Source organism: Centruroides vittatus, unplaced genomic scaffold (genome assembly GCF_030686945.1).
Source record: "Centruroides vittatus isolate TY-2023 unplaced genomic scaffold, ASM3068694v2 contig_5, whole genome shotgun sequence".
NCBI classification, from domain to species: Eukaryota; Metazoa; Arthropoda; class Arachnida; order Scorpiones; family Buthidae; genus Centruroides; species Centruroides vittatus.
In genome coordinates this window covers 3,306,284-3,329,568 of record NW_027122286.1, presented here as the reverse complement: position 1 = coordinate 3,329,568, position 23,285 = coordinate 3,306,284, and the positions used below count along the sequence as shown (strand labels likewise).

At 33.4% G+C, this 23,285-nt stretch overlaps 1 protein-coding gene across 1 annotated transcript in view; it reads left to right on the top strand.

Annotated features, from left to right (window-relative positions):
• The window catches only part of LOC136978228 (uncharacterized), a 45,185-nt gene that overhangs the window by 17,813 nt on the left and 4,087 nt on the right, over positions 1-23,285 (top strand). The window contains exons 3-4 of the mRNA XM_067273888.1: positions 210-240; positions 9,356-9,469. Of these exons, the coding sequence (XP_067129989.1) occupies positions 210-240; positions 9,356-9,469 (145 nt within the window). The remainder of the gene's footprint in view (positions 1-209; positions 241-9,355; positions 9,470-23,285) is intronic.

Below are 23,285 nucleotides of genomic sequence, written 5' to 3'. Positions count from 1 at the left end.
TTTATATATTTATTATGTAATTACATTATTGATAAAACTGTTAATTTAGTTGTTCTCACTGTTAATAGGTAGCAATCAAATAATATATTTATTTAATTATAATTTTGAATTTCATGATGCGATTTTTTAAAAATTTGATTTTAGTTAGTTTTAACTTAATCCAATATTTAATTCTATGTACTACATCAGTATGTCTGTTTTTTTTTTAGCAGCATGATGTCAAATATTGTTTTGACGAGTGTAAGTAAAACATTTATTTTTTAACAGCTTTCTATTATTTATTTAAAGTTTTTATTACTTAATCAAAACAAATTTCTAGTTTGATTGTTATAATTGCTGTTTTTGTTTTAATGTAATTTTTGTGTATCGTTGGAATTTGGAATATTAATCAATATTATAAATTTACATTCTGAAATAACAAACTTTTCATTTTAAAAATAATATAACCTACAAAATCTGGAATATGTTTTGCAAAATATTTATTATTATTATTTTTTAATATTCTTTTTGATTAACTATTAACAATAACAATAAATCTAGATTTACAGAAATAAAACATTTCTATAAATTTTTCAAAATTATTTAATTGAAATTAACTGTTGTTTAAACATTAAGTTGTTACAATGTGATAATATTGTATTATAACATTGTATTATAAACATTAACATGATTATAACATTATATTGCTATTATGATAATATTATCTATCTGTAGAGCCTAATTCATTAGTAATTAATTTTTAATTAGATAAAAGATTATCTAGCAATAAAATCTGAAATTTTAATGCAATATGGACTTTTTATTAGATATTTTAATATAAATAAAGAACTAAACACTAAAATCTAGCAAAAACAGGTATTTTAATGAAGAAACAAATGTTTTTTACCATTTTAAACAGTCATTGTCATGTTAAGAAAGTTATACAAAAGAATATTTCAATTATTGAAATTAAACATACAAATTTAAAGATTGAAGAAACCGATGATTAGCTAATACCATTTTCATGACAGCAGATACAGAGATAATACCTACAGAGCAAAAGATGCTTCGGAATCCTATAACAGATCCAGCATTAATCACACTGTTCAAATGCCCTGTATGCTACAACTACATGGTTTCCCCAATGTTTCAGTGTCCAGCCAGACATATGATCTGCTTGAGATCAAATCCCAAGTGCAATGATGTCCTATCTGCCATGGAAGCATGGGAAATTACAGGAACCTTGGGTTAGAACGATTGTCAGAAATGATAGCTTTGCCATGCAAATTCAAGGATAATGGGTGCACTGAAATCCAACTTCTCTATGACAGAAAAGACCATGAGTGCTATTGCTCATATAGAACCTGTTTCTGTCCTTCTTTGGACACCAACTGCCAGTGGGAAGGAGTGCATCAGCAAGTAATTCTGCACTTTACCAAAAGTCACCCCACCATGCTATATCTGGATCATTTCTCTGTTCGAATGAATATTATCAGATTGGAATTAGCTCAAACACTAGTCTGGACAACCCATCTTCACTGTCATCATCATCACTTTGTCATATAAGCTATAAAAATGAAAACTGAGAATAACTCCTTGTTCCTATATATTGTAATTCAAATGGTAGGAAACAGGAAAGGCACTGGCCGATTTAGAGGAAAAATCAAAATAAGGGGAAGAGGACAGATCATACTATGGGAATTGATACCCAGAAGTGTGATCAGCGACGTTAATTATATAACCAAATCAGGAGATTGCCTGATCTTGTCTTCCAAGATGTTGGCACAAATGCTAGATCAAATTATGATAATCATAGTGACTATCTATCCGACAGAACACAAAGTGTTGCAGGAACACCCAAACAAAGGGAGGAGTGATGAAAATCTTTTCCTCCTCATCTAAGCAAAAAAAAATTTTTTATTTTTATGTTACATTACATTGTCATCCAAAGAATTTTGTGTTAACCTTATGTAATGTAATGCATTAACATCTTGCACTTCTTATACAACTTAATCAAATGGAAATCTACCATGAAATTGAAATAAACCCTCCTGGACATTAAGACTGTTTTCCTTGTATATTTCTCTATAGACTGAACCAATGGCAGAAGAATTCTGGTGGGACTGGAAACTCAATTTTGAACAGTTCAAACAGGGAACAGAAGATGTGCTGAGCAGAAGGACCAGTAATGTAAATGTAGGTGCAGGGAGGCATGCAATCAAGAAAATACAGTGGTCAACAACAAACTCCTGGCACCCAGAGCTTCTTGTTTTGCTTTTGGAACTAGAAGGTGAGCTCCAGGCACAGATTGATGAAGTAACTGCTCTAGCAATGGAAAGGGCTAAGGCCATCCAATGCAGTCAGAGAGGTGGGAGGTGCCTCAAGATGAAGGGTGTGCAGAGAACACATCCCACCAAGAGCAACATCCTACAAATAATAATGCTGCATCTAGACAACACCCAACATCAATGGGTCATGGAGTTTTTCTTCCCTGACCTCAACAAGTGATAGGACAAGGACAGTAGCTGCTTGAAACCCTTAGGGAACATTGCTGTGCAACGGACAGTGGGCCGGAAAGACTGACCCTCCCCAAAATTGACACTTCCCTGGTTAAGTAAAACAAGTGAGGTGAAAGATCACTTATCTTCCATAGCTTCCAAGTGGCTCTATTACATTATAATTGTGCTATCTGTAAATACACAAAACTTGAAATATTTTAACAGCATATCATTTAATCATTTTTTTAAAAATTAAAATAAAGGCTGTATTGTATAATCAAAATGGAAGCAATGTGTCAAAATTGCATTTGAGATAAACATGTAATCCTAATCCGCAGATGAGCATGAGCAGAGAAGACTACTGACTGCATAACAGGTAGATGTGTAGACGAATTGTCTGACGAAGTATCAAGTCAACTCTTGTTTGGTCAATGATCATGCTACTCGGCTTGTTTTTGTCAATGAATAAATAAATAATTGTCTCCCACCTGAGGTCAACTGGAAGCGCCGGAAGAAATGAGAAACACTCAGAGAAACATGATGTCGTGCATGCGTGGAAAAATAAATTTTAGAACAGTAAACAATGTTCTGTCACTTTCGAAAGACAGAGGCATGGACTGATAGCTTCCGAAACTGCCAGATAAAACATTGCTAACTCCAGAGCAACAGTTTAAAAAGGCAGGGAGCCCTGTGAGGTTCCAAATGGGGTTTGAAATCACAACAATTGCATTGATATATAAAAATTCCTGAGGCAAAAACAAAATGAAAGTTATGTAAGGGAGAGAGGAAAAGAAACCTAGAGTTGTCAAAACAAACGTGACATGGAGATAAACACGGAGTCTTGGGGACTCACACAAGTGATTATAGATAAATGTCGATCTGGAGAGATGGAGCTTTGACAAGAGTGCTCATATACAAATTATAAAATTGGAGAAAGGGGAAGGGTTGACGGTCAAAGGACATTGTGCTAGATTTTTGGAATTCTAAAACATCAGAGAAGAGGTAATAATAGAGTAAAATACAAGTGCAGATTTCACAGTTTCATCAACATCTCCCAGTCAGAGTCAAAATATGATATCAAATGAACTCTTTGAAATAGACTATTCTCACATCCTGAACCAATCTTGGTTTTCACCTAGAAACAAGGGAAAGACCAGTCGGAAAGTGAGATAAGGCGACTAGAAACAATCAAAAGGTGGAATTCGAAGAAGACTGTAAAAACCCTGAATCTCAAGATCGAGATTTTCGTCTATTGTTACACGCGACAAATCTGTGTTGCTTTGGTCAAGGATATTTCTGTCATCACCCACCTCAATGTCGCCACCCAACTTCACTGAGCATGCTTTGAGATTGATCACCTCATCGCCATCGTCTCTGCCCCAGAGCCAGCAGATACCCTCAGCACAAGAATTAATGGATGTGTTGGATCCCTTGCCACCTGTGGACTGCATTGAACTATTGAACAACAAACAATCTCTTGATGATGAATGGCCTGTCGACGTCCTTGTAAGCAATTTCTACCATAATAAACAGTTTTTGTTGTAAGGACATGTGTCATCTTTGCCTCCAGCACCACCACTCACATACGAACAGTCCCTAGGTTCCTCTTGACACGGGATTAACTGATTCCTCGTAAAAGTCAGCAAACTTACAAATATATCCATGGAAATACTACATCGAGCATCCTCCAAACCAATGAATGAGAATTTTCTGGATGAATGCTTTGAGACATAAGTCAAGATATAGAATTGGATATCCTGTTCAATCCACCAAATGGTTAGAATTATCCACTATTTACTGGAGCTTAACTCTTGTTGTCTCTATTACTATCATTGTGTAGCACTTCTGATGTTGCAAGCGATTTTCCTCGAAGAAAAGGAAATTACCATTTATGTATCCTTCTATCAAACATGAGCAAATAAAATTGATTCCAATGGAATTAATTGAACTAATGCCAGTGACCGTTGCACCAAGTTTGTCCCCTAAAACCCAGGAAACTCAGGAAATCCACAAGAAGATGTTGGCGTTGCCCATGTGGGAGGAATCTGTTACACTTTCCATCAGAGTCAAAATTATTTCTACTCAAATGAGACGATTGTAAAGATTACACAGAGGAATTTCATATCTGTAAACACACACAACAAAATTTTTATATTTTTGCTACAATTTTCTGTCAGTCAGAGAATTGAGATTCAACTGACTTTCTTTTTAATAAATATATAAAAATATAAATACAACTTTTACAAAGATAAAACTTTGCATTTTGTCCTTCTTTTCGCCATGACTTTCTTTTTCCTTTATTTAGAACTGGTAAGCAATGGAGGAGTGACAAACATCAACATCCCTGGAGATGATACCAAACACAGAACAAGCATCAATCTCCAATCCTATAACAGACCCTGCTCAAATAACATTATTTGAATGCCCATTATGTTATGAATATATGATTCCACCCATATTTCAATATCTTTCAGGACATATGATTTACTCCAGATGTAAACCACAAGTACAACAATGCCCAACTTGTTGCAGAAAAATGGGAAATTATGGAAACCTTGCATTGGAATGATTATCAGAAATGATTGTAAGTTTAGAGATAACAGATGTTCAGAAACCTGACTTTTTTGAGAGAGGAAAGCTCACGAACGATATTGCGCATATGAAACCTACGCGTGTCCTTCATTGGATTCCACCTGCCAATAGAAAGGAGTGCATCAACAGATAATTTCACACATCACAGAAAGACACCCAACTGTGCTATCCCTCAAACACCACGCTGTTAAAATGAACATTGTTGGACTAGAACTGACTCAGACTCTGATTTGGACAACTCATCTTCATTGCTACCAGCATCGCTTCATCATCCAAGCCATGAAAACTGAAAACTGAAAACGAGAATATGTATAAAAGGAAGGAAGCAGTCATTAGAATGGAAGGAACCGGAAAGACGCTGGTCATTTCTGAGGAAAAATCAAAGTCCGAAGGGAGGGAACACTTATGCTATGGGAATCGATATCCAGAAGCGTAACTGGCAATATTGAACACATTACAAAAACAGGAGACTGTATGACTCTACACTCAAAGATGCTAGAGTGAATGCTATAAGAGCAAGTTTTAACAGTAATAGTGACCATTAACCCTGCGACAGAATTTTGTCGAAGGGACTAAGCAGGGTAATGAGTAACAAATAATGTTTTTCAGAAACTTCCGTTATTGACTATAAAATGCTACCTTAACCTTACATAATACAAGATTACTGCATTTTGTGCATCCTTAAGCAAAGAAAATTAAGTCATAAAAATGATATGAGCTTTTAAATATGAGCTTTGATATGAGCTTTAAAGTGATAGAATTACTCCATTATGGCGGCAGAATTTTGGTGGGAGTCGGATTTCGAACAATTTGAACTACATAGAACCAGACAGCCTACCTGAGAGGAGAAAACATCATGTGAACCAATCAGCAGTCAACACACTATTCAGCAGATTCAAAAGACCACCATGGATTCCCAGCAACCAGAGCTACTTGTCTTACCCTTGGGGATGGAGTTATCAGCAGAACTTTGAAAGGAGGTAGAGGAAGTAATCACCCTCACAATAGAAAGGGAACAACCTCAGGAAAACAAACAAAAAGAAACTAGCAAGACGGTGCAAGGCATAACTCAAAGTGCAAGATGTAGAGATCAGAAAAGTCAATGCACAACACCAATGGAACCCAGAGTTTTTCCTCCCTGGCCCCAACAAGGTGTAGGACAGGCACAAAGGCTACTGGAAGCTATGCAGAGGCACTATTGCAAAAGAGAATAATGAACATGGTCAACTAATCAATCAACAAGCCAACACTGTCCGGGCTGAACGAAACAATTGAACATCCTGTCAAAAAGGGGTGAAAACAAAAAGTGAAGTAATCATTATGGACAAAGGTCATCACTTCTTTGACCCTGAAGATCAAACACATTGCTCTTCTTTCACCTACTATTGTAAATATAGCATGTTCTATAGCATTTTTATCACACCTTATTTTATCCACTTTTTTCTGTTTATCAAATAAATGAAATTTGTTTAATCATTTTATGAAAGGAAGTTGTCACAATTGAATTTAAAAATAAACATGTAACCTGAGCCATGAACAGGCATGAGTGAGAAGAGTTATTATAGTTTTTATTGCTGGAAACATTAAGGTTTTTGTTTTTTAATAGTTTATTTTTCCAGTAGCTGGTTTACTTATTGTTATTTGATGCATAATAAATAGATATGTAACCAATTTTGTGTGCAATCAATTGAAATTCTGATGTGAACCTTGATGAAATGTGAAACCAAACACGCATGAGGGAGAAATGTTAAATAGCTGTTTGTGATGGTCACTTTTGGAAAGATTGGGTTGTCAGCTAAAATGTTGTTATTCTGAGCAACATTTTAAAAAGGCAGGGAGCTCTATGAGGTTTCAGATGAGATCCAAAATTGCATGAATTGTGAAAATTATTAATGTTTAAAATAGAACAGAAGGTTATGTGTGAGAGAGAAAAAAAGTAGTTATCCAAACAATGCAACAAGAAGGTAAACAACAGATCCCAGGATGACTCGTACACATGTTAAACAATCTGTCAATGTCAACGGAGCGATAGAACTTTGAGACAAATGCTTGTATACAACCAATCTGTGTTAGGAAATCGGAAAAAGGGGAAGGTTTGATGATAAAAGAGACATCATTTTAAATCATTAAAATTTTAAAATGTCATAAGAAAGGAAAGAATGGGTTAAAATATGAGTGCATGTTTCTTAGTTCCATCAACATCTCCTGGTCAGAGTCGAAGGATGGTGTTGGATAGACCATCCTAAATGGACCTTTCTTGTGACCTGAATGGCTCAGTTTTCACCTGAGACGGAAGAGAGACCAATTGGAAAGTGAGACAAGGAACTAGGATCAATCAAAAAGTGGAAATTGGGGAGAAAAACTATAAAAACTCCAAATTTCAAGGCCAAAAGTGCAGTTTTACTCCAGTTACATTGCATGACTAATTTGTGTCACTTCTGTTGTGTATTTTCCTAACACCTAATCTACAAGCTGCAATGAGTGTTCAATTTGGACCATCCACATTGCCATATCCATCTCTGTCCTGGGGCTGTTGACAAATCATCTCTGTTGGACTCTTATCAACTCCAACTTTTTGAGAAGGACCAGACACTCTATCAACATTGTACTTCAAAGAGTGATATACAGAGAACAAACTTTCTGTTGAATATATGTAAGCAAATTATTGATTATATATATTCAGTATACATGTAACCATAATAAACAGGTTTGTGTGTAAAGGCATGTGTCATCTTTGCCTCTACCATCACTGCCCACATGCAAACTGACCCTAGACCATTCCTGACACAGAATTAACTGATTCTCTCCTCTAGTCAGCTAAAAAAGTGCCTCATTGTTTGTGAATAATTTATTTTGTTATTTTTTAACATACAGGCTTTGTATCATTTCAGTCTGTGAGACTTGGTTGCTAGATTTTGTTTGGATTGTGTGTGTATTTTAATTTTCCTGAATATTTCCTAACTTCTTTTATTAAGTTTGGTGTCATGTAAAGTGTCGGATTCTGAAATCTAAGAAGTGGGACATTAGACCAGTTGCTGTTTCAATGTGACATCAAATGAGTCACATAATCGATTCCAGTAGATGATCATCAGATTTCTAGATTTCTAACATCAGATGTTACAAACTACCAATGATCATTTTATTTCTTCATATACTTTTGTTTGCAAAGTAATGACCTCTAGCAATAGGTATAATGAACAGTTAATTACAATTCCAAGTATAGCTTTATTTGCTTTAAATTCAGATGACTATGAAAAACCATAAACCCCTCTTTATAATTGACCAGCAAGATTATAGTTACTTGCATGTAGTATATATTTACTGCTCCTTGACAGATTGCCAAATTAAATGGTAAATCATTAATTGAACTACTGTTTCTAAAAATTAGATATTAAAATTTTTACACTATAACTTATATGTGATCCATCTTACAATTCATGCAATGAATTTTGGCTATTTTTTAATAAAAGTATGAAACAGTCCAAAATCAGGATATTTTTGCAACAGTTCACTAAAAAGTGGATTGTCCTGCTTATTCAGGATGTCTGGTCACTTTAGTGTTGTGCTGTTTTTAGTGTATTGTGTCAGCATGCCTTATTGTTGTCAAATGTTATGTACAGTATTTGTGTTTTTAGTTTTTTGTTAGGTAAGCTTATGATTTGTCTGTGTTTTGATTGTAGTTTAAGGCCACAGTATGTAGCTACAGTCATTGTACAAGAATAGGCAAATTTATATGACTGAAAGTGTTGATTCTGGTTGAATGAGTTCTGGCAATGTATGTATATTTAGATAATGCAGAATTGTCCCCATTCATTTTGATGTGTGTATTTTGAGTATTTGTGGTCTCTGTATGGACTCTAAATCTGTATTTTTAGTGTGTATGTTAATTAATTCTGTGTTTGTAGTATCACTAGTTGTAATTGTTGTTTGTTTTCATGACTGACTCTATTAGGGTATGTCAATGAGTGTCTGATTTTCTGTTTGATCTAGTGTTTCTGTGTTGATGTATCTATCTGCTGTGTAGCTTGTTGTTTGATATGTTCAAACAACAAGCTACACAGCAGATACAAGTATTATTTCTGGAATAAGGTTGTTGTGTGTAATTGTCCTTTTCTAATCAACAGCCCTTTGCTCTTTAATAGAGAGATGTGGCTATTTTTGTATGAATTTATCATGTAGCATCTTTCAGGTTTTATGTTATTATTATTGGTTTAATCTTTGCTTTATGATTATTTATTGTTATGAATATTTTAAATTTGTTTTTTCATGATTTTTGTTTATTACAGCAAACAAACGCATCAATAAAATTATCAATATATATAATACAAACATATATGACTCTAAAAATATCCGTATTGGAGAAAAGGTGTCAGAAACAGATGAATCAAAACAAAGAGTTGGTAATGTAATTTATCTTATTTCTTCGATCTTACCCATAATATTTCTCAATTATCCAGACATTATTATTTAAATTTAAAAAAAAATTCAAGTCATATGCTAAAATTTTACAATAATTGATTACAAATTCATATATATGTTCTGGGGTAATGTGTGAAATCTGGATAATGTTGAGACCATTCAGATAATGTCAATCTTATTTAAATCAAGTGAATAAACACTGAAATATGAAGGAAATCCTTTCATTTTCAATTTTATCCAGATATTCTCAACATAACTCACTAAGGTTTGGATAATTTTGAATATCAAATGCAAAATAGACATAGAAAGAGAAACAATTACTTTATTTAAGTCAAAAAAATTAAAAAATCAATTAAATTATTATTAGCAATTACTTTAAGCAAAGTAATTGCTTATGTTAAAGTTTAAGATTAAATTTTAAAAATCCTACATTAAAAGCTACTGTACCTTTACTTATTTTTGCAATGACTTGATATGACATAATAAAACTTGAATGGCACTTACTATTCCAAAGAACTCTTGAAGTTCTGCACTTAGTCATGCAAAAGCATTTCTTGAATTCTTGACTTTCAGAAATTGATGTTATATTACTAATTTCTTAAAAGGACCTTTCTTCATTTGAAGCTTCCTTGAGGAATTTGTTTTTGAGCACACACCAAGAACTGGTTTCATGTATAAGTGTGAGGAAGGGCCCCATATTTATTTGCAAGTGTATAAAATTGACCATTTTTTAACATAAATCACCATAAAAAGAATCTTTCTAAGGTCTCCTTGCCTCTGTTGCCTTCAGAAATTTGAATTTTTACCATGCTATCAACTTCAGCAGAAGAGGCTACCTAATTAGGCTGAACTTCATATTTTTGACTTAGACCATAAAATTCTCTTTAGCAAGCTAACAGTTCTTAGAGACTTTTTTTAATTACAAAAGTTGCATTTTTGTGTTAATTTGATATTGAAGCTTTTCTTGATGATTTCAGAATCATGGGAAGAGCATGTGGCTTTATTTTCTGTCAGTGTTGCTCTATATTCTTCAAAACTTAATTCAACTTGCTGTCTTGATGCCATCATCTACATCATCCTGCATGTCCATATGGGATGTACAATACAGTACATACCTGTTTGTTTATGTCAGACTCTTTGGCAAAGTAGTCGTTAAGGGCCTTTTTGTCCGGTTTTGGGCTGTTTTTTGTACATACGGTTGTTCTCTTTTGTTCCCTCCCAAGGCATGGAGGATTTGTCTGTCTTTTTACCAATCGGGTTGTACATTTATGCATATATGTTTATTGAGCTCCAAGGCAAGTCAGCCGTAATGGAGCTTTTACTGCCTCAAAACAAAGATAGTTATTCTGTATACCAGTGTATTTTGGCTATTTGTACTTTTTTGTATTTAATAAATGGCACTCGGCAGGTGCTCTGAGATGTCATATTTCACACTTTCCTATCTACCTTTCTATTCTCTTCACTCTTCTCACTTCTACTATAACTCTTGATCATTCTTTTTCCAAGGCTATACCTTTAAGTGGAGGACCTTCTAATCCTTTAGTAAATGTAAAAAATGTAAATGTAAAATGCCTGTCCATATAAAGACCATAGTCATCATTTATTCCATCTGATTTATTAACTGTCCAAAATTGCTTTAAGTTGTAAGCAAGAATGATGATAGACCCACTTTAATATCACAACCAAACACTGTCTACTACTCTGTTAGTAAATTCTCTACTATTTTCTAAATGTAGAACTTCAGGCATGTGAAAAACACAAAAAGTATCAATTGAATACTTTGCTACTTCCTTTATTCTTTTTGAAGATAGGGTCCTTAAAAGAATAAACTTTGCCAAATGATCTTGATAGACCATGAAGAAATAATTTTCATCAGCCTCTATCTGCTTATCTATTAAGTCTACTTGTCCCCTGCTATTCATCTCAGAGGAAACAATTGGACAGATCATTAGATCCCTCTTTTGAGAAGCTAACTTATTTTGACAAGGGTAATCTCAGAAACTCTTGGGCCACATTTTTGTACTTTTCCTTCAGTTGACCATTATCATGAATATTCTCCTATGACCAACACTGATATGAGTTTCAAACAAGACATCAAACAGCTGCTCAACAAAGCTCAGCTGCTTTGTAACAAAGTATAAAAATGAATGTTACCATCAGAAGCTTGAGCAATCAACCTTTTTCACCACCAATTTCTCAATGTTGAAGTGCTTCAGTTAGCAATAAGATATTGAGCTTTTCTTTTCTTCGTGTTTAGCATGATTCACTTTCAGAATGTCACATTTTTCATTTGTAAAATATACTGAGTGCAAAATTTCTTTGTTTATACCCTCACTGGATGACATCAGGCACATACAATAGATAGTCATATGGAGTCAATGTTTGCCAAATCATAGAAAATTAATGAAAAAATTTTGCACAATTCTGTGAGATCGCAGATTTTAGTAGGAAAATTTGTGTAAATGAAAGAAAACTTTCAATTTTTTGTTCAAAAATTATTGTAAACAATCACCGATAGAAAAAACTCCTCGCGGAGAAACGGAGCAGAGGTTTCCGGTAACTATCAACAGTTAGGTGGGAAAGTTGACACTTAGCTGTCAAGAATTTGCAAGTCATCATCAACAACTGACCGCTTCCCACACTAACACTATAAAAGCTCGCGCCACCGGAAACTTAGTGCACTCGCATAGGAAGTTATTATTGTACTTGTGTCCGTCTCCATGCCCAGGAACGAAGTCCTGTTGGAGAAGACCTACAGCAACTCTTCCACATCGTCGGCGACCGCCATACATTGAATTATAATGTCCAATCTCACACCAAGAGGTATTTTGTTAGGACCTTTGTAAACTCTCTCCCCTGCAACGGCAATAGGCTTAGCTCATAGCCACTGGTTTGTTTAGAACTTGTAGAGCTTTATATCTACTGGCATATAACTGCATAGTATCATAGAATAGTTTGTCATCACCTTGTATGTTATTCTAGTTATTCAATAAATGTTTTATTTGTTAACCTGTCTTCTGTCAATCCAAGATGCCTGTCGACTTACCGACGACCTCCCCACTCACTTTTTGCCCACCTAGCCATCCAACGACAAAGAGATCGGGTTTTTCCAACCCATGCAGTGTAAGTGGTCAGTGAGGATAAACCCCTGACCCTCTGCTTATCTCACAATTCCATAATGTGGGTTAAATGGATAAACTTTCAAATATGCTATTGAAACAATTTTCTTTTAACATTTTACCAACAGTTGATATCCAATTTTGGACATTACCTGTGAATGTGTATATATTATATATAACACTTGAGACAATAGCTATAGCTACCAGGTACACCTCCAAATTGTAGATAGGAAAACAGCTTTCAGATAGGAAGATTAGCTTTGATATAAGCAGGACAGTTGTTTTAAATAAACAGTTGCAGACAATCAGGGCATGATGAAATGTTATCATAAAGATAGGTTCTACTTTGATTAAAAATCACTCACCTCATGACAGCAATGTGATGGTGAGTGGTCCATTAAATAGGCATGTGTATGCTTTATGATGTAGGTTGCAATGCATCATTGTCTCTGGAATCAGTTAAGTTGAATTAATGAAACATGGGCAAAACTAGAGGCCTAAGGTGGCAGCTCTACCACTAGTCTTACTCTGCAATATACTTGTATCCTACCTAGAAGCCATTCTTTTCCTTACTCAAAAAAGCCAAAGTCTCAGACTGTTGTCTTGGATCATAGATCTGGCTTAGATAATGCAACTGAGTAGCGAAAACACTTCCCTACAGCATTTTTTCTCATTTATGTGTTATTCACTTGAAAACACATGTAAAAGCAAATTATGTATTCACTTTACCTTAGTCCACACTGACAATCATCAACAAATTCAAAAAGCAGAGCAAATAATATATAACACATAACACTTTTCTGATGAATTTTCCATTTAGAAAATGTTTCGAATTTTGATGTAATTTAAATATTTTCTGTTTTTCTTTTTTTTAAAGTTTTTTCTTATTCTATTTATTTCAGTTCCATTAAAATAATAATTTTTTGTCATAATCTAATCCAGGGATGGGCAACACTGAATGCATGCCAATGTGGTATACCAATAAGTTTTTTTCTGGCATGCAACCAGAAATATTACCTTAAAAATAAATATCCAACATTAAAGTGAATTTGTATTAAATAATTTAAAATGGGATTAAAGGCTTTTTGTTAAATGTTCAGTTTACCATGTTAATTTGTGCTGTGTCAAACTTTTGTGATGACTATACAGGTACTCCTCACTTTCCGACCTATCTGCTTAACGACCACTCGCACTTACGACCAATGGAGTTTCGATCTGCAATTCGGGGAATCCCCTTTCTCAGCTTGAGTGTCGATCAGTGGCAAATGGTGACATGTGCACTAAGCGAACTTTAATAGTCTTCTTATGAATAAATGTGAAGTTTGTTGCATAATTTGGATAATTTTACAATGATCCTATATTCCCGGTGCAAGCTCCTCGCTTATCGACCAATTTGCTTAATGATGTAGTCGGAACAAAACTCAGTCGTAGAGTGAGGAGTACCTGTATTCACTCTGAAAGAAATTCAGTAGTAGTTTCAGTCGTATGTTTTTCTCACTTACATAATATTTTTTTCAATTTCCTGGAATATTTTAAGTGCATTGTTTTAAGATTTAAAAAGTAAAGAATATTTTATGTTATTTTTATGTACATTTCTTTACAAAGCCATATTTTAATTTTCTTTTAATTATAATTATGTGGATCCGCCGGGAGGGAAGAGGAAGTCGGACCTCCCTTTCCAGTAACAAGTTGATGACCTACTCACTTGTCACAGGACGGCTAAGTTTCTTTTTGTTGGTTACGTGAGTGGAGGAGAGAGAGAGGGGTCAACGACAAGGCATAGGCAACAGATGAGTAATGACACCAATTAACAAAAAAAAGATTTATTAAAAGTAACAAGATCGGCAAGTACAATGCTAATTTCGTTCCCTAGAGTTCTAGTTCTCTAATACATGGGGGAGCTTGAGAGAGAGTTTACAATATCAATTTGCATACCTCTTAGAAAGTTCCATGGAAGACAGATCAACGCGGGACCGGTTGGAGGCACAGAATTATCCAAATAAAAATCGGCACTAGGTTGAAAGTCGTGGCTTGAAGGTTGGCATGAGTTGGAGGCTTGAGTTATCCAAAACGACACTAGGTAAAATTTGGGGATCGAGGGTTGGTGCAAATCAGAGGCAATGGGCACACTCAGTGGCTAGAAGACAAGAGACTCCCCGAGCGGGGAAAAGAAGCATCTTTTATAGCTTCTTGGTGGGAAAATACATTACGTCATCGATTGTTGTGGGAGGCAAAGGTTTATTAGAACAGGTGTGGAGATTAAATTCATTTCCGGGATCAAAATAAAGTGATGGAATTGAATGTTAACTATAAACTTATTGTGCAAGTTGAGCTGTAGGATGGTTGAGAACAGTAGAATGTTGACATTTTTTTAAAGAGGGTGGAATTTTTCCCAGCAGAATAATATTTTTCCCTAACTCTTTATGTAACAGAAGGGGAAATAATTAAAAATTTAGGCTATAAAAATTCCAGATTTCACATTCATATTGACAGATTTTCAGACATAAAATCTTTAGAATTTTTATCACTTTTAAATGTTAATAATTTTAAATATTATGAATAACAATTTTCTGAAGCAAGTTTTAATTCTTTAAGTAAATTTTATGGAGAATTTTTTGATTTATCTAAATTATGTAATGCAGAGGTGGAATGATTTTCAGTGGCACCCTGATTGAATAGAAATGTAGCAAAAATTATATTTTGATTATTAATTACACATTTAAACAGATTTCATAGTTCAGCAAAAACGAATCTTGTTTGTATATTTCTATTACAGCGCATCTGTTTATGCTCCATGTCTCCATTTACGTGTTATGCAAGCTCTTCACATGTAAGAACATAATTCAATTAATGACTTAACTTCAAAATTATACATTTTTGAAGTCAGTTATAACCGGACTAATTTTGATAACATATGGACTGTTTATTTTGAAAGTGGTGTAAGTCCATTTTTTTTTCTTTTAAGATATTTAAACATTTGCATTTAGTTGATTCAAAAATATAAATAAAGTGCACTAAGTTTGACAATGTTTCTATGAAATATGTAAGTTGATTGCATAAAGACTTCTATGTGAATTTAACTAAACTAATATATTCTTTCTAGACCATAAATGGACATCACTTTCATAATTATTGAACTGTAAAATTCATTAAATTTCTATTATGTAAAGCTCAATTTTACTTGAAACACATTGTGTTTTATTCTGATTTTGTTTATATATAATAACAAAAAATAAAATTGTGTTGTTTATTCTGAATATTAAAAACATTTACTTATTGTTAAACTATTTTATAAGTTTATCATTATTATGAACTTACCATTAGACACTGCTTTTCATTTAGGTTCATTACATGGATTTTTTTCCATTCCATCAAATTATACATTTGTTGGTAAAATTCATAGTTTTACTCCTCTGTTGTAAGGGGCTGTCCATAAATGATGTCCACACTGGAAGCGAGGGAGGGGGTTAACCCTCTCGCTTAAGACAAGTTGGACAAGGGGGGTTGAGCATTAGTGGACATCCATTTATTTCATTAAATTTTATACAGTTTATGCATTTTATTATATTTATTTCAAAGTTTCTTGGGTTTCATTTCTACTTATGGTATCTATCATTCATAAAGTGATGAAGATTTTAACGGGGTTATGTTGGACATCCAAAGAGGAGAAGGGATTACAAAAACGTGGACAAACTGGGACAAGAGGGAGAGTAAAAATTTCAAGAAAAATGAAGATGAGACAGTCATGAAGACATAAATGAAGACTGCCAAGTGCTTAATTATACTGCAGAAAATGGACTTACGCCACTTTCATAATCGGTGGTTATGCAATGTCATTTACTGATGAATTTTCAATTGATCAAAGCATATGGTTATTTTAAAATGCTAAGTTGAATTGTTTATAAATAAAAAGTTTACACTAAATTGTATGTATATTATGTGATTTCTCAATTTTTTTCAAAAATGGACTTACACCACTTTCAAAATAAACAGTCCATATATAATAAACTCAGTAGAATCATGTCGGCACTCGGAATAACACTATAACTGACATTCGGCACAATCTGCTGAATGGTTGCTGAGCCCTGACGTAATGAATTGCAATATTTATATTCATGTCCAGACTATATTGGCAAGTCATTCTTAGACATAAAAAATTCTATAATTAATGACAATCTGAACAACAATGTACTAAAAGAATTATATGATTTAATATCATTAATTTTTACGGTACCATCTACAAGTGCATCTGTTGAATGCAGTTTATCAACCATGAAGCGAATTGATACATTTGCAAGGAACACTCAATCAGAGGAAAGATTATCATCACTAGCATTGCTTTCAATATAAAAGAGCTTTTCAATACTTTGATGGAATTAATGACAAGCAATTTTTATGATAAAATAATTAGCGACTTTGTGGAAAAAATTGCCGAATAGAATTAGTTTATAAAAAATAATAACAACAACTTTTTTAAATTTTTGTTTCATGTCAATTATCTATTTTAGAATTAAAATAATTGAACTGTTTACTTTTATCATTTCCAGTACAGGTAGGCCTCCTACAACACGGTACCTTTACAACGCGTTTTCACTCCAACGCGGTTGGAAAAATGCGGAAATTTTCTTACAATGCGGTTTAGGGTATTTAGAAACGAATTATCTTTCACATAACAGAAAAATCGCTACAGATCACATAAGTGCAGTGGAACTTGATGGAACAAACTCAGATCTTGAAATAAGGCCAGTCAAACATTCTCGAACAACTATAATAAGTGACGATGAGGACTGAATTTGAGCATAACCTTATGTTTCTTTTTGATTTTGACTTGAAATCATAATCTTTTTAGTTTTTATATGATGAAGAATTTTATTTAAGCTTTTTATGTACATAAATTTAAAAAATGATGAAAATGTTACACCATAAAAGGCAGTTTTTCTCTTTTTAGAACTGAATCCCAGTTTTTGTATTAAGTTGGTGTCTCCCACAATGCAGTATTTTCAAGGAATGTATCTACCGTGTTGTAGGAGGCCTACCTGTATTTGTTTAAAATTTTTATGGAAACAACTTTCCTATCATCAAATGTCATCACACACCACTGCAATTTAGACAATTTTCAATGACAGTCATATAATTTTTGTAATTGTTGACTCTTGAAATAGTTGATAATTTTACTCTTCTTGTTATTAAAAAAGCATTTAGAATTTTTTAATGCCAAAAATGCCACCCAAGGCAGATTATTGTTTATTATTGCATTTTAATTTAGTATTATTCTACTCAATAAAATTATACTCTATTAAATTAAATTATACAACTCAGCAAAAATGTTGGATATTTATTTTTAAGGTGATATTTCTGGTTGCATGCTGGAAGAAAACTTATTGGTATACCACATTGGCATGCATTCAAAGTGTTGCCCATCCCTGGGATTATGGTGTAGATTACAGGCCTCGGAGTCGCTCACTTTTCTCACTTGTACTCACTTTTCTGAAGTATCCTCACTTTTCTCACTTTTCAGGTCATTTTCTCACTTTTCTCACTTTTTTGGTCATTTTCACGTGCTTAATTAAGATGTGGGGCAAACCAAAAATAATTTTAAAGCCAAACGAATTGCCAAATTATCGGACTATCAGAATAGAATTTTTTAGAAGAAAATACGCGGCCCTGAGCAGACTCAAAATTGCAACTGCCCGCTCAGTGTCGTTAGGTTATAGAAAACAAAAATTTATTTAACGTATTTAAAAAAATCTTTTATGCACTTAAAAAATCCCTCTCATTACAAATTCAGAAGCCAGTGTTGAGTAAAGTTATGTACTCATGCCATATTTTCATTATTCGCCAAAATCTACCTTATCCGAATTGCATTTCCTTCTATAGAGTTTAAAAATAAGTATTCTAAGCATCCCTGCAGTTTTGGCTGTTTTCTAAGAAAATCACTAAAGTCCTTTTGCAGGGGAAAGCACATTACGCAGAGGGATTAATCTCTCAAGCTGACAACACTGCTGCCGCTTTTAAATTCAAAATATATAATTATTAAAATTAACACGAGATAGTAGCGTAACCTCCTACCACTAAAAAAGATTTCGTTTCTGACCATTTAGTTATCCTGGTTATAGCCCAATAATTTGGCAGATTATTTGGTTTTAATTAACAATCGGGTTATGGAGTTGTCGTTTACAAAAATATTTTTTTACTTGATTTATCTTTAAATAATTTCATAAACTTGAGTTTAATAAAATTACTTTAATGATTTCATAGCATATTGTTAACGTTAAATCACATCTACATCTTCCCATAAATGTATGTTTAAATTGACTACAAGTATAATTATTCCATATAGTAAGTGTTATTTTCATAAAATGTGTGATTACTTTGCTTGTGAAATATCCATTTTTTAATCTTCTCTTATGCCGATTATAATTGTGCATTAATTGAGAGACTAAAAAAGTAAACGAAAATGTAAATTCATATTTACATATAAAATTTACCAAATAAATTAAAATATTCGAAGTGTTGTAAAAAGTACAACACGTAATTGCTTGTGAGAAAGATTTTCACAGGCTTCCCAAAGGTTAACAACTTTGCAACGATGTTGGTTTTTATTCATCTGCAGGAAAAAGTTTTTTGTTATTTATGAAATCATTAATAAAATATTATTTTACTTATATTATTTGGAGTATATTTATTTCAGATTTATTATTTTATTTGGAAATCAATATTTACACATCTCGAAGCATTAAAAAATAAACAGTTTCTGATAATGATAAATATCCGAGAATAGCCAAATTAGTGAAATCAGCATCGAAAATCCCGTTCCCATGAATGAGAGGATCAATTTTATGCCGGGCACTTTCTCCTGATAGAGCATCAGGGTTGGAAAGAATGCTTAATTCACTTTTGATTGTTAAGGAGGGATTAAACATGTGTGACCAAAGCCCACACCTTGTACCTATTGCAAAGGACGACTGAAATTAGCTTCCTCGGTGCATAGAAATTATCAAGAACAATTGGAAAATGAAAAGAAGTTAAAAGAATAAGAGAAACGGAAAAAAGAGCACAGAAATGTTTTGAAGAACAACAAAAGAAAGCTGTTCGTAACATGAAGATTATGGAACGGCAACTGAGTTTAAACCAGAAAAATGTAGAAGAAAATGAAATACATGCGACAGTCTAAGTTTTGTTAGAAGCAGCAAACAAAAAAACTGGAGAAGGCTATTAACAGCAAGAACATGAATGAAGTACAAGCAGCACGTGTGATGCTTATTAGTGTTAAGTGTTCAAAAGCAAGAGGAAGCGAAATAGAAGGAAGTTGATAACATGCAGAATAATCTTAATAAAAGAACATCATCTTTCATGACTGATTATTTACAGAAGCCAAAGACTTTTCAAGTATTCATGGTTTACTGGAAATACAGAAGCCACTGGTTATCGGGAAACAGAAAAAAAAACGCGATATAACGAGTGGCTACTATATTACAGTATATACAGAAATTTTTAAAATGTGTTTAACCATAACAGAATAAAAAGAAATAACAATTTTTACTGCTGTTTTGCTGAGTTTTCCTTCTGTGTTTTCACTTTGTTTTGTCACTATTGCACTCACTTTTTATTCACTTTTTCTGTATTTCAACTCACTTTTCTCACTTTTTCAAAGGGGAAATAGCACTCCTAGGCCTGAGATTATGACAAAAAATTATTATTTCAATGGAACTAAAATAATTATCATAAACTACCCTTACGTGTTGTGGCGTTACCACGGTGAATTGTTAAAATATAGAGTTGTTCACGAGCACTTTCGGTAACATACGGTTACCATCTTCAGGTGAAAATGATTACTACAGTTTTCTGTATCAGAGTTATAGCACTTCTTGAAAAAGCAGTGCGGCTAAATGGAACACCAAATTTGAAAAATTCGTACAGTTTGAAATGTTTTGAATTGGAATGGAATGTTTTACGCATGCGCTAACAATAGTTGCTATGCGACCATGCAGCTCTAGAAATTTTAATTATAATGTTTAGATAAAGTAGTCCATGTTTTAGAAATTTCTAGAGTTGTGACATTACATGGTGTTAGTGTCAAAATATACAGGTTTTCCCAAATAAAGAGTTTTTTTTGATTATTGCATCCTTTCAATAATTTCGTTTGGTCCCATAGTGGTCGATAGTCTTGATCTAGGACTTTCTTAGCTAATTCCGTTGAGAGACGATTATTACGGATGTCATCCTGATGCACTGTGATGCGCAATGTTAGCGTTCTAGCTGTAGCTCCTATATAACACGTGTTTTCTCCTGATCCATTATGATTTAACGGTATAAGATAAACTTCTGATTTTTCTTTAAGATCGATGGCATCTCTGTCATTAGTTAGCAATCTTCTCAGTGTTGGCTGTATGGATAGCGGTAGAATGTAGCCATTTTGTCTAAAAAGGTGTACAATTTTCAGTGATATGGGACCCAAAAATGATAGTGGGGGGATGTGGTATCCTTAGGTCCTCTTCGTTGGTAAGGAAAGATTGCGGATATAATTTTTTTTGATTCGATTATGAAGATAATAAAATTTTGATTGGGAGTAGCCCGCTAATATCATTGCTTTGTTGATAAGTTGCATTTCCTGTTTCACAAATACCTTGCTAGAAGGAAGAAGGAATGCTCTTCTCATAAGGGAAGTGATAGCTGAGTTGAGATAGTGTTTTGGTTGAAATGCAATAGGAGGAATAATTTGCGGTATGCTGTTGTTTTTGTGATACACTGAAAATTGAAGAGTAGGAGATTTGTGTATCTCTAGATCAAGGAATGACATTGTAGCGTTGGACTCTTCTTCTAGCGTAAAGTTGATGAATGGATAAACAGAAGCTAACATTTTTATGAATTGCTCCTTTATCTCTGATCCTAGCAGAGCTAATCATGCATAATATAGAACAGTGAGTATTTAACGCCCCTTTGACCATCCAATACCCGACCTTATACTTATGTTATGTTGATGACATATTAATAGCCTGGGAGGGTTCCACTGAAAATTTAAAGCAATTTGTAAAAATATGTTAGCTTCTGTTTATCCATTCATCAACTTTACGCTAGAAGAAGAGTCCAACGCTACAATGTCATTCCTTGATCTAGAGATACACAAATCTCCTACTCTTCAATTTTCAGTGTATCACAAAAACAACAGCATACCGCAAATTATTCCTCCTACTGCATTTCAACCAAAACACTATCTCAACTCAGCTATCACTTCCCTTATGAGAAGAGCATTCCTTCTTCCTTCTAGCAAGGTATTTGTGAAACAGGAAATGCAACTTATCAACAAAGCAATGATATTAGCGGGCTACTCCCAATCAAAATTTTATTATCTTCGTATATCTTCCATACAGCCAACACTGAGAAGATTGCTAACTAACGACAGAGATGCCATCGATCTTAAAGAAAAATCAGAAGTTTATCTTATACTGTTAAATCATAATGGATCAGGAGAAAACACGTGTTATATAGGAGCTACAGCTAGAACGCTAACATTGCGCATCACAGTGCATCAGGATGACATCCGTAATAATCGTCTCTCAACGGAATTAGCTAAGAAAGTCCTAGATCAAGACTATCGACCACTATGGGACCAAACGAAATTATTGAAAGGATGCAATAATCAAAAAAAACTCTTTATTTGGGAAAACCTGTATATTTTGACACTAACACCATGTAATGTCACAACTCTAGAAATTTCTAAAACATGGACTACTTTATCTAAACATTATAATTAAGATTTCTAGAGCTGCATGGTCGCATAGCAACTATTGTTAGCGCATGCGTAAAACATTCCATTCCAATTCAAAACATTTCAAACTGTACGAATTTTTCAAATTTGGTGTTCCATTTAGCCGCACTGCTTTTTCAAGAAGTGCTATAACTCTGATACAGAAAACTGTAGTAATCATTTTCACCTGAAGATGGTAACCGTATGTTACCGAAAGTGCTCGTGAACAACTCTATATTTTAACAATTCACCGTGGTAACGCCACAACACGTAAGGGTAGTTTATGATAATTATAAAGTCAGCGTGAAGTGATAACCAGTTTTATAACTGAAATAAATAAAATAAGAAGAAAGTTTTAAATATTTTCTATTTTTTTTTAATTACGTATTCTTATAATTCTCACTAATGCACAAATATTTTTGTTTGAGATTGTAAAAATAATGAAATGTTAGTGATGAGATTATTTTTTTGTTGAAGTGTTCTATTGATGCTCTATTTTCTTTGTGCTTTGATAATTTTTCTTCTTTTACATCTCTCTTTGTCAGTTTGGATAAATTTGTCCTTCCATCTTTTGTATTCCTCATTTTTCTCTTCAACTAGTTGTTGCTTCAAATTCTTTGGCATCCCATTTATTTTTTTATTCTTTCTTGTTGTTTATTTTTTCTTAACTTTTATACTTTGGATGTTAGAAAATATTGATTATTTTATAGATACAAATTACAAATTATCAATAATGTATCTAATCTAATATATTTAGCATATAGTTAAGATTTAAAAAAATATTATACATACTTCTTGTATCATAAAACAGGAATAAATGACTCAATGTGTGAATTATATGGCACCAACTACACATTTTATGTTGTGTTTTAAAAAAGTCCATGTATATTATTTTCAAGAGATTATTACTAGTATATTTTCTTTGCTCTT